Below are 11,651 nucleotides of genomic sequence, written 5' to 3' on the forward strand. Positions count from 1 at the left end.
GTACATGAAGCTGGCCAGCCTGTGGCATGCAGAAGAGTTCAAGGTGGTGGACTGTCAAGGCAAGGAAGTGTGCTGGCCTATCTGCATCCATTCATCTTCTCAGTCACTTGGAAACGTACGCTTATTTGGCAGCGCTGGGAATGGCTGTCATCTGGGGGGGTTGGGTTTGGTTGTTGGCAGAGCTGTCTGTAATACTGGTAGATGAAGGATATGACCATGCCTGTACTGTCACAGCGAACTTTAACTGTCCAGATACAGACTGGATTTTCTTTTTTTTTTTCTTTTTTTTTTCTTTTTTTTCCTTTTAATATGTTGGTATCAAAGATGTATCCTGTGAGTCATCATTATGATGAGGACCTGAAAAGGGCAGATATATTCCTAGGATGTATCAAATGAGATTTTGACTCAACAGAGGGGATACAAATACCGTTGCCTAAAGCCCTGCTGACCCCTCACCTGGAACAGGGCTCTGGCCCGCCAGCTCCCAGGAGGACCCGCTCGGACGGGAGGAGAGCTTGCAGGGATGATCGGGGAACAGGGAGCGTGGCACGACAGAGGGAATTAAAAATGTGAGTGTTCAAACCCTCAAAGCAAGAGCTAAGGGGGGATGTGACGTCTGTCCATGAGTATCTCTGAAAGTACAGACCTCAGCCAGGGAAAGGCTAACATGGTGGCAGGGTATGCTCTAGTCGTTAATTCCCTATTAATTAAATAGACTGCAAATGAAGAGGAGGGTCAAGGCAGCTGGGGTGGGTATGGGGCTGTCTCGAGAGGAAAAGCACCTGCAAAAAGAACCCAGGGATAGTTTCTCCAGGTGGGCTGGGCAGCCCCGGCTCCCTTGTGGCGCGGGGGGGATGAGCTGCAGCCGGCTCTGCGCATTAAAAAGCTCTTGGGCTAACCGGATTACATTTCTTAATGGAGGTTAATGGGTTGTTAATCCTGTTATGAGCGTTGCAGCTCAGCGGCGTTGGTACACATTTCGCTCGCCCACACGGGTCTGAGTGGAGCAGGAGCCCTCCCGGGTCCCGGCCTCCCTCCCTTTGGTGCTGGTGGCGGCCACCTAGGTGCTGGTGGTCCCCCTCCACGGCTTTTATGGATGGCTGTCTTAACACTGGATGACCCCAAGGAAATCGGGTAGATGCCATGGTTGCACCTGATCGAGTTATCTTGAAACCTCTGGGTTTAGGGCTGGTATGTTTTAAGATTAGAATTCATCCCCATTGATTTATATATATAATTTTTGTTTGGTTTGGTTTGGTTTTTTTACCCCTTCTGCATCTCCAGTGTGGTTTGCTGTTCCTTTTTTTAATTCTGACATCTACCTACTACTTGTTCTCTGTAAAAATGAGGTGAGTGAATCTCCTTTCCTGGTGTGACCTCCTTGGGTGGAAATCCAGGAATCTGAGCTCTCGCACCACACCTCTCGTCCGGCACTGCTGGGGCTGATGTACCGCTTGGGTTTCACACTGATACACGGTATTTTCTCAGCGATGCATCTTCCAACATCAAGCTGCAACTGCGTCCCGGTTTGTGTGCTTTAGGCTTTAGATAACCCTATTGTCATGGGATGAAGGTACAGAATATACAGCGCGATCACAGAGCCACGCACCGCCACGGTGCAGACAGACCCGCTCCGAGTCCCATCCGCCCCACGCTCGGTCGTCTCTCCCCCTCACTTCCGGCGGCCACGGCTCATAGTGCGCCTGCGTAGCGGGGATTTCTCTCTCAGCGTCGGCGCCGGGCGGCAAGATGGTGAGTGGGGCTGGGGCGCCGCGGCCCATCCGCCGCCATCCGCCCCGGGGCCGCCGCGCTGAGGCCGCGGGGCACGGCGGGGGGCAGTGCGGAGCCCGCTGCTGGCGGGGCACGGACCGGTAGGGCCTGTGGGCTTGGCCGGGGCCCTGTGTGGGCTCTGCCCCCGAGCGGGCCCCGTCCCCGCGCTGGGCTGCGAGAGGGGCTCGCTGCCGCCGGGGTGGGCCGTGGGAGATGGCCCGAGGGCGGGGAACGGCAGGCCGAGGCGGGGTGGTGGGGAGACGCTGGAAGACCGAATAGGCGTCCCAGGAAGAGGCCGGGCCCGGGTTCACAGCGGCCTGCGGGGTAAGGGGGTGGCGGTGCCTGGTGGGCGGCTCTGCTGGCGGCAGCGTTTCATGTGAGAGCGGGCTGCCCTGAGGAAGGACGTGGCTTTGGTCGTGCGTGGCTGCCCGACTGCGATCCTCTGCCCGAAGTGCCCCGGCAGAAGCTGGGAGGCTGCGGCGGCGTGAGCCTCTCGCCGTTCCATGCCTAATGCTCTGTTTACGTCAGGGAGAGGCCCTGGTCGGCTGCAGCGCCGCCTTTGAGTCTGAGCGCTTTGCTGCCCTGTCAGGAGAGGGGAGCTGCCGAGGAGGTGGCGATCTCAGTAAAGTTATTCCGGTTTGCCTCCCAACAGGCTAAGCGCACCAAGAAAGTTGGGATTGTGGGTAAATATGGCACCCGTTACGGTGCGTCCCTTAGGAAAATGGTGAAGAAGATTGAAATTAGCCAGCATGCCAAGTATACCTGCTCCTTCTGTGGCAAGGTAAGAGACCTCCTTCCCTTAAAAAGCCTTTAAAAATAACTTTGTTATTGATGCTAGAAATGCAATTTGATGCTTCGGTAATTTTTCTGCTGAAGAGATAACTCGACTAGTTTTAAGACAGTGATTAGTTTATTGTGAGCTTTAGGCTGCTGTCAGAATCCCTTCTAAAATAAAAAGAGTAAGTAGACATTTTACGTGCATGTTTAGTGGTAGTTAAATGAAGACAAACATAAATTACGTTTCATTACACAAAATAGTGAGATATGTTGCAATACTATATGTTTTAGGTATCTAATAAATTATTAAAGACCTGATAGAATTGAAACAACACACTTGTTATCCTGTTAATTAAGGCATGACTTGGGCTTTTTTTTTTTTCCCCCTTCAGTAACTTCACAACTTACCTCGAGGAGGAAGAGAGCTTGCTTTTCCCACTAAAAACTTTTGATTGCAGTTGCTTACTTACATTTGTGTGACTCTGGATGGGGAGGAATTTCTGATAAGAAGTAATCTTATCTGCTCATGTACATAATCAAAATTCATTCTTAAATCTGGTTTTTGACAGTTTGAGAGGCCCATCATCTTGTGCTTTGCCCAGATAATTTTTATTGATATTTGTAAAGTAGGTATCTTTAAGTGGCTGGAAATTTTAAAAGATTTCCATCTGTTTTTTTTATATTTAGTGTCTTTCTCATGTGAGGTGAGAACGTTGATAACCCTATTTGCAAAGCTGCCTAAATCCAATATAGGTCTAGACAAACCCATTGGCAGCTTTGCAAGGTGATGGAGGCTTGCCCAGGTGAAAGGAGCTCAGCCTCCACCACTCACTCTTTAGATGCGATTCAGAGGGGGTCCGGTTTAGAGCAATCTTGGGATGTCCAGGGAGCACTAATAATAGCGGTGTTACGTTGGTCATCAAACCAGGTGAGAATATCAGTTACTATGACCAATGTAGCTCCTTACTATTTTTCTCTTTCGAAAAGAGCTGAATTTTTGATGATGCGCTTAGAAATGGCCCACTTCATATCTGAATGAAAAAGTATTTCAGAAGGACTTTCCCTGTTCTGAAGAATCTGAATATAAACATTCCCTGATCCTTGCCTGTCTTAACTAGGCTTATGGGTAGTGCTGTGGTGTGATGCTGAAGTCCTCGCCTGAAGTTTGTTGTTTGGCTTTTTCAGCTGATGGAGAATGCATTTTTTTTTTTTCCCCTTTTTCTTTTATTACAGACCAAAATGAAGAGGAAGGCTGTGGGTATCTGGCACTGTGGCTCCTGCATGAAGACAGTTGCTGGTGGTGCCTGGACTTACAAGTAAGGAAATGAAGAAGCTCCTATCAGCATTTATGCTCACATAACTGGGGCATAAAATACAGCTTTTTAGTTTTGGTTTGGTTTTTTAAATGTACTAACTATTAAGTAGATCTGTCTCCAGTTAGTGATAGGTGGGGTTTTTTTTGCCTGCATTGTTAAAATTTTATTAGAATGGATCAAATTGGATTTGATTGCTATTTTTTCCAGTATCAGTTGTGCAGCTTCTGAGAATATCACATTTTATCCATCATTTTACTGCTGCTGGTTTTGGTGGGTTCCTCCACAATTTCTTTATCTCTTTGGCCTTTATCAAAGCAGTTGTTTTATTCTTCAAAAATGCAAGCTCTGCATCTTTTCCCAAACTTCAAATAAAGAATTGAAACATCTGCAAATGCTGAAACAAATATTTTTATTTAAGTAGTCTCTTTTGTGCCTTGGCTGTAGTAGCATTTCTTACTGGAGATGTGAACTACAGTTGTTGCCTGTATGAGGGACTTGGGCCAGTTTTTGGTGATTTTGGAAGAAAAGGAGCAGAGAGGATGGCTAGTTCATCCAGCCGTCAGGGTGGAGTCAACTGTATGGATGACACCTGACAGATGTCCCTCTGACCTAATCTATAAAGAGCTTCAACAGCTTCTAATAAATTATGCCTCTGAGCTGGGGATTTTGCTGGTTTTGATTCTTTTGACTGTATACAAATTTTAATTGTGTAAGGGAACTCTTACCTCTTCTTTAAAAGCCTAAGCAGCATTTTTTTGTGATTACTGCCCTAGCCTTTTCAGTTCAGAGACACAGATAAAATAGGCAAAACCAAGTTTACTCCAAGGAAAATTATTTCCATGTTTTGTTTTTGTTTGAAAAGCGTTGAATCGTTATAATCCTTATTGTGATGGTGCCCTTGCTTACTCCCTTTCTTTACTCTCCTTCCCCCCAATTCTGGTAGAAGACACTGTTGTCCCACGCATAACAGTCACTAGGGATTTGAGCCCACGCGCTTGTGCATGTAGTCGATGCATGACTGGATAATTTGGGTTGAGATGTAGCTTGTGAAGTTGTGTGTGCTTCTGTAGACAAAGGCCTATGTGTTGTTGGCATGAAAATCAAATAGGAATTGGACCCTTGTTGACAATGCAATCAGGTGATAACTATTTGAAATGATTAGTGCTTTCTCCAAAAAATAACATTGGCGCGGGTTGTTCTACTGCCACGTGCAGATGACTCTGCTTCTTCTTCCAGTACCACCTCTGCAGTGACAGTCAAATCTGCTATCAGAAGACTGAAGGAATTGAAGGACCAGTAGAAGCTACATCCTGTTCTCCTTGTGAAACATCCTTTTTTTCCACTGTCAAGATCTGTCCTTTTAGCAATAAAAAGGTGATAATGGAGTGGAATCATGTTCGTCTTTCCGGAAAAAGTCCTGTCCGTCTTGCTGTACTGTATTTATAACTATGGAGGCATTAGTAGTTCTATCCAGCAGTTGAGTGGCTCTTGTTACTGGTAAAACCATTAAAAACCACTTTTCCTTTCCAGTTAATTGCATTCTTTGTTGCTTGAATGCGCTGAGGTGAATCTGAGGAAAGCTTAAATAGCTTGAAGAAGCCTGGCACATCTTGATATGTCCTTCATGTCAGTGCCTTGAGGAATAGCATAGAGCTCCATGAGTGGAGGAATGGACAGATGTAAGGGGGGAGGAGAGAACAGGCAAAACATCACTCCGCCTCTTCCCATTTGCCTTTGAGGAGGGCTCAGGGGAGTAGGGTGTGTGCTGCGAGATGGAGAGAAAAAAAGCATCACGCCTGGCTTGGGGGCAGAGATTGGAATGGTAAAAGAACAGCTATCATCCTCTGTTGCTGGCTGGTGCTGCTTTATTTTCCAGCGCCAGCTACAGACGATTGCTTCCTACAGCCTGTAGCGTGGTGTTGTGTGCAGATCTCGAGGTTAGTCTGCCTGAACGTGCTCCGTGGCTCGCTCTTCCTTGGTCCGATAGCAGGCTCCCGTGTCTGTATGTTCAAGTGCCCTAATCCATACCTTGTTGCAACAATAAATTTTCATGTTGAGCCAACTGGGACATTCAGTCTTGGAGGAAAAGCTGCTGTTTGAGTTAATAATTGCCTCCAAACCATCTCTTTAGACTACCGAGCTTAAGATGCCAGAACATGTTTTTATGGTCTGTTTGTCAGGTGAGTTTCGATTTGGTTTGAGTTTTGTTTTTGTCTGGGCTTTTTGGTGACTGCAGCACCTTTCCTGTCCTTAGGAGTACAGGTCAGAAAAGACAAGTCTTGGTAATAACCTTGATAGCTGCTGGAGGAAAAATAGTAAGCAGGTAGCATAGTGATTGCTTGCTCTTGTTCCAATTTAAGCTCTGAATGGATTTGGGCGGTCATGAGCTATGTCAATAATGTCGTTAACGCGTCTGACGTCTTTGAAAACTAGATTCAGAAGTGGACCTAAGTAGGAACCTTTTCCCAAGCTGCAAATAGCCTGTGGCTCAGAAGTTTGACTGCAGTGTCCCTGAACTTGTTTCCTAAACTTTTTTTTTTTAATTCAGTGCTCTAAAATTCCCTTACTAAAGTAAATTCATGTATTCAGTGTCATTCATAGCAACCTGCATGTCCTTCATGTCACCTCCCAACAGTGATGAGGGTCATTCCCTGGGACTCGGACAACCTGCTTTCTGCGAGAGAGATCACTGCACAGTTCTCTGTTGACACACCTTGTTCTGCCTGTAGTGCAGGGTGAAAGAGTTGTGTGACAGGCTTGAAGTGGAGGTGGCAGTGAGTGACTCTCCTTAGAAGTAGTGGCTCATTTTTGTGTGTGTAGATGAACACCATCATGGCCTGCACATGTGTCTTTTGTTACAACACGGCTGTGAAGGAAACCTGTGGGTTCAAGAAACTCTTAGCTCAACTCTGTCTCATTTTTGCTGTTGCTTTTCTTACATGATACGCTCACAGCAGCTTTCTCTAGGTACTTGGCAGAACTCCCAGCTTAGTCCTGGGCGCTGCTCTTGCTGGTCCTGGCTCGTGCTAACCAGCTTTCTTGGGATGCCATCTCCAAGCTGCCCTGAACTAGCTTTTCAGTTAAGACGTTTCTGCTCCCTTGGGAGCACCACCCTTACGTACTGGTGTGTGGGTAGCTGGAACAGCTCAAGGAGCCAGCTCTTCTCCTGCTGGCTGCTGCTCCCACTGAAGATAGGCGAATGGTGCGTGAGGATAGCTTGTGCTACTGTGAGGATATCTTTGCTGCCTAAAAAATAGCTGCTGACCTGCCTCGGTGAGTTTATTAAGGGGCACTGACTTTGGCTTACCTCCCTACGTAGGTTTATGAAGTGCTGTGGTTCAGGAGCTGCTTTGCAGGTAACTGAGCCATCCTTTAGGGAAACCTCAGTGAGAAGGAAGGGTTGGGGAGCTGGTACAGACTGGGTGTCCAGAAACAGCTTTATGTCCTGCTTGGACCTCCAGGAAAAGGGGTGAAGCAGATGAGGGAAACCGCTCCAGTTGCCAGCTCCCATGGAGATGAGTGAGCTTAGGAGATACTGGCCACGCATCTGTGCATCACGTCGGGAGAGTGTTTCCGAGAAGGCTTCTGAGCAATGACACTTGTTAAAAACTGCATCATAATAAAGACAACTTCCATTATGCTAAAGGTGTCTTCCTGTGACCCCTTTTGTTGGGAAATTGTGATGAAACCACATGAGCACTGATTACTTTGCTTGCTACTTCATTATGTGAAAGCCTTTGTTGGTAAAACACTCGATGTGCTTGGGAGGACATTCCTCTGGTGCTGTGGCTGTACAGCTCTGCCTCTAGAAGGGCTTCTGAGAGGCTTGGGTTGCTCTGTGGAGGTCCACGTTTCTACAGGAGGCACTGTGCAGCCAGTTGAGGCAGGGGAGGCCTGACAGCTTGGAAAGAGCAGCCCAGCGTCCTGGGTGGTGGGCTTGAGGATGGGAGGGCAAAATGCTGTTTTCAGTGAAGCTGCAGAAGAGATCCAAACCTTCAGCACTACCTGCATGAGGTGTTCCTACTGGAGCAAAACTTCACAGGGATCTGCAGTGATAAAGGGGCCACGGATGTGGCTCATCTGCCACGGGAAAGTCACTGCTATGCCTCAGTGATGTGCCAGAGAAAAGTACTGCTTAGTCCTTGGAACAGCTGCATGTGTCCCCTGGTTAAGCATGTCCTTCTCTCTCCTGGAGTTCTTGAGCCGCTAAAACCAGATGTAAGTGGCAAGCTGGTGAGCGTGCTCCTGGCAAATTTGCATTTATCTGCTGTCTCAAAGGCTTGTAGCTGGCTGTGGCAGCTGCTGTGTGGAGGTGTGTGTTACCAGTTCTTGCTGCCTTTACAAGCAGGATAGTGGTGGTCTGCATACTGCCTTTTGTTCTTGACTTGGTGTGCTTGGGTCACACTTCCATGTCCCTCTCCCCTCCCAGTTCTGGGTGCTGAGATATGTTGGTATCCCAGGGTGATTGCACAGGTATCTTATCTAAGGTGACTTCTGTTCTTGCGGAGAAAGTTATTAATTACCTTTGGGATTAATATTTGCAGAGAGTGGAAGCTGGACAGGGTGGAAATAGGAAGAGAAGATGAAGATGTGGGATGATTTTTTTGATCTGGGCTGTGTGGTCCTACCTGCATCCCTGTATGGGCTGCACCCGCAGAGCTCCTGGGCTGCTTGTTTTCTCCCAGGAGCGCTGTGGTACCCTGGCCTGCTCCTGAGCAGAGGCGTTTTGTGCCGGCGAACCTTGAGGTCTGCCAATTCGGCACGTTTCCCCAAAGTGAGAGCAGGGAGGAAGGTGGAGAGGGCAGGAAAGAGGAAGAATGCTGCGGTCAGGGCACTGTCAGCTGGCAATGCTGCGAGCGGCCAGCGGGCGACACTGCCGCTCTGCTGCTCCGTGTTGCAAGGCTGCTGCTTGGCTGCATCTTCTCAGCTTCCCTTCCCATCCAGGAGAAAGGCTCTGCTCACCTGTACGCCTAGTATAGCGTCTTAGCTCAGCATTTCACGCTTCCCCTTAAATTAGACCGTGACAGTGATTTTAGACTGAAACAGGGGTCTGTGCCAAGAGATAAGGATGTAGGAATAGGAATGGGGAGGTTGGAGACAGGGGTTTTGTGGTCACTTGTCACCTCTAACAGAGCTGAATTTGTGTTGTTGCTCTGTCCAAACCCTGCGTATATCCTAGGAGAATTTGTTGTATCAACAACTATGTGATTTGGCCAGGTGATCCTCGAAATTTGTTGTTTCCTGTGGGAATCTAGGGTGAAAACATGAATTCTTAGCAATTTTACTTACTGCTTTCAGTATACTTGTTGTTGACCCTTCGTCAGGAACTTGGATAGAGTTGTGTTAGGTGCTGTGGAAGCAGAGAGCGAAATGCTGGCTCCTGTCTTGGAGGGTGTGAGCTTACGGCAGCGTCTGACCCATCTGGATTGCTACAGCTATGGGAATTGGAGGAGGGTTTGATGGAAATAGAGACTTTGAATCTGACTGACTTTTGTAGATGTGGCTGAGCAGGTTGGTTGATCTTGGTTGCTTTTGAAGAGCAAGTGGGAAGGGGACCTCTTTCTCAGAGCAATCTATCAGTCCCATGGGATTTTTATGCTGGATCAAGGATATAACCCAAGGGGATGGTGCCTATAATCAAAGAGGCGTTTCAGGAGCCCAAAGAAACTTGGAAACTAAAGATTGAAAGTCCTTATTCTGATTTCTCTGTTAAGCATTTATCTGCTTCCAAAAGAAAATAATTGCTTTGGCTTTACCCCGTTTGTGCTTCCTGCTCCCTCCTGCTCACTGGCAGCCTGTTTGGTCTGTAGGGGATCATGACACCAAGCCTTGGGGGCACCATTTGTGGCTTAGGGCTCATGGGGATGAGAAACAGCCACAGAAGGTTGTCCCTTCTGTGTGCCCTGACTTAAAGGTGATGTGAGCTCAGCCCATGGGCAGGTACGCTTTTGGCTTTGTGTCTTACTTGGGGATTTGACTGTAATAGAGCCTGACAGGTATGAGCGATACACACCATGTTTTAAGGATTATATCCCAATGTGATTTCTAACTTACATGAACAGCAAATGTCTTGGCCTTACTGCATGATCGGCCGCCTTCATCCTTGTGCAAGACCTTGTGCTGCCCACTGCCTTCCTGAGCTTCTTCATGCCTCTTCCTCCATGCTGCATCACAGGAGATTCCCAACAGCGCTTCAGAAACAAGAGAGACTGATGCAGGTGAGTTACCTTCCTGGGGCAGATACACGCTGTCCTGGGAAATTCTTCTAGGTCTCTCCCTAGAAAGAAGGGAGCTTTAGTGATGAAGTTTATTGCTGGCTTTGCAGCTCAGAGCGTTGGCCCATGAGAGAGTCAGCCAGCCAGGACTGGGGTATGATGCGAGTGCCATTCAACGGGCTGCAAGTCACCATCTGATTTTACATATTGTCCCAGCTTTGAGCTGCTGCTCGTCTCACCTGGATGTTCACCAGCTCTCTTCGGGGAAACAAATCATAATGCTGGTGGTCCAGCTCCCGTGAAAGAAGTGGGCAGGCAGCACACCTCTGCTTCCTGGCAATGCAGCATGGCTCACAGCTTTTCTTGGAGAAATGATTCCTCAAAGGATGCTACAAAGTAACATGAGACTCTGTATTTCCAGTGGCTCAGGGTGACAGAGAATTGCCTGCTTGAAACTGGCCCCAGTGCTCTGGAAGCAGGCAGTTGCCATCGGTAACATATCCTTCCTCCGAGTATTTGATCCTTAGCGGATGTCTTTTGAGGCATGGAGTGTGGTGGAGTTGTGGATATGCCTCAGGTGCCCTTATTAGATGCCTGGATGCGTTTTGAAAATGGCTGCTTAGAAAATGTCTAATTGCTATTCCACATATTCAAAGTGTTTTTTTCTCTTGACAAGGCTTTGGCATGCCTTGGATTGCTAAATATACTTTCCTCTTGCAAATTCTTGGCAGGAATCTTTGTAAGGAATCACGCCAAGCAGTCTCTTCAAATGTTAACAAGCTCATCGGTGTGGCTTTCCCAGCACAGGGTTTGTGCTCTTTTTTTTTTTTCCACCCCCCTTCCCAAAAGAACCCCAGCCCTTCTCCTTTCTTTGCAGTGTTGCTCTGAGCATATGAACTATGGCAGCTCTTCAACAAAGGATTTTTCTAACCAGAGCTAAAAAAGAGTGCTTGTTTGGTGTTCAGCAGTTTGGTGTCACTGCCCTGCTCAGCCTTCTGGGGCTCCTCTTGAATTAGAAGTTTGGGTTTCGGGGTGCTTCTGGAAAACCTAATCCATTTCCTCTCCTCTTTTGCCCTGTCTTGCTTTTTCCTGGTTTTAGCAAGTTGGACTGTATCCTTGCATAGCAATCATAGATTTGATGTCTTTCTTTCAGTAGCCTATTAGCAAGTAAATGAGCCTGTCCTGCTCCCTGTTTGTTCCCCCCCCCCAGTGCTTATCCTCGCGTAGAAGCAGCTCTGGAGCTGGTACCCACAGCCAGGCAGGGACCCACGGGCGGGCAGGTCAGAGCTTCAGGCCCAGGCTGCCTCTCTGCCTCTGCCCCAGGCAAAGGGCGGTGCCGCTCTGGCATCTTGAACTGCCAAAGCAAAGAAAGGTGGGAGCGCAGCATCGCCGAAACCCCAATGTCTCCCTAAAAGCAACCTTCTCCTGGGACTCTGGCATCCATTGGTATGTCAGGCTACAAACCTCCCTTGAGCTTCACTGGAGACAATCTTGCATAAGCATTTGGAGAGCCAAAGGGTCGGCTTTCCCTCGACCTTAGCTCACCTCTTGTTTCTTCTCTTGTCCTCTCTTA

At 48.0% G+C, this 11,651-nt stretch overlaps 1 protein-coding gene across 2 annotated transcripts; it reads left to right on the forward strand.

The window, feature by feature from the left end:
• Window positions 1-200: 200 nt before the first annotated feature.
• On the forward strand, window positions 201-10,799 carry RPL37A (ribosomal protein L37a). 2 transcript variants are annotated; one of them, XR_012674067.1, is made up of 6 exons: window positions 201-1,752; window positions 2,423-2,551; window positions 3,781-3,863; window positions 5,100-5,237; window positions 9,926-10,081; window positions 10,189-10,799. XR_012674067.1 is itself a non-coding variant. In XM_075152944.1 (4 exons), the coding sequence occupies exons 1-4, from the start codon at window positions 1,750-1,752 to the stop codon at window positions 5,161-5,163; spliced, it is 279 nt and encodes a 92-aa protein (XP_075009045.1). In that variant the 5' UTR covers window positions 201-1,749; the 3' UTR covers window positions 5,164-5,392. The 2 variants fall into 2 exon arrangements, 1 of the variants encoding a protein (XP_075009045.1); XM_075152944.1 differs by lacking the exons at window positions 9,926-10,081; window positions 10,189-10,799 and having other exon boundaries at window positions 5,100-5,392.
• The last annotated feature ends 852 nt before the right edge of the window (window positions 10,800-11,651 follow it).

Source organism: Calonectris borealis, chromosome 6, assembly GCF_964195595.1.
Source record: "Calonectris borealis chromosome 6, bCalBor7.hap1.2, whole genome shotgun sequence".
Taxonomy (NCBI): domain Eukaryota; kingdom Metazoa; phylum Chordata; class Aves; order Procellariiformes; family Procellariidae; genus Calonectris; species Calonectris borealis.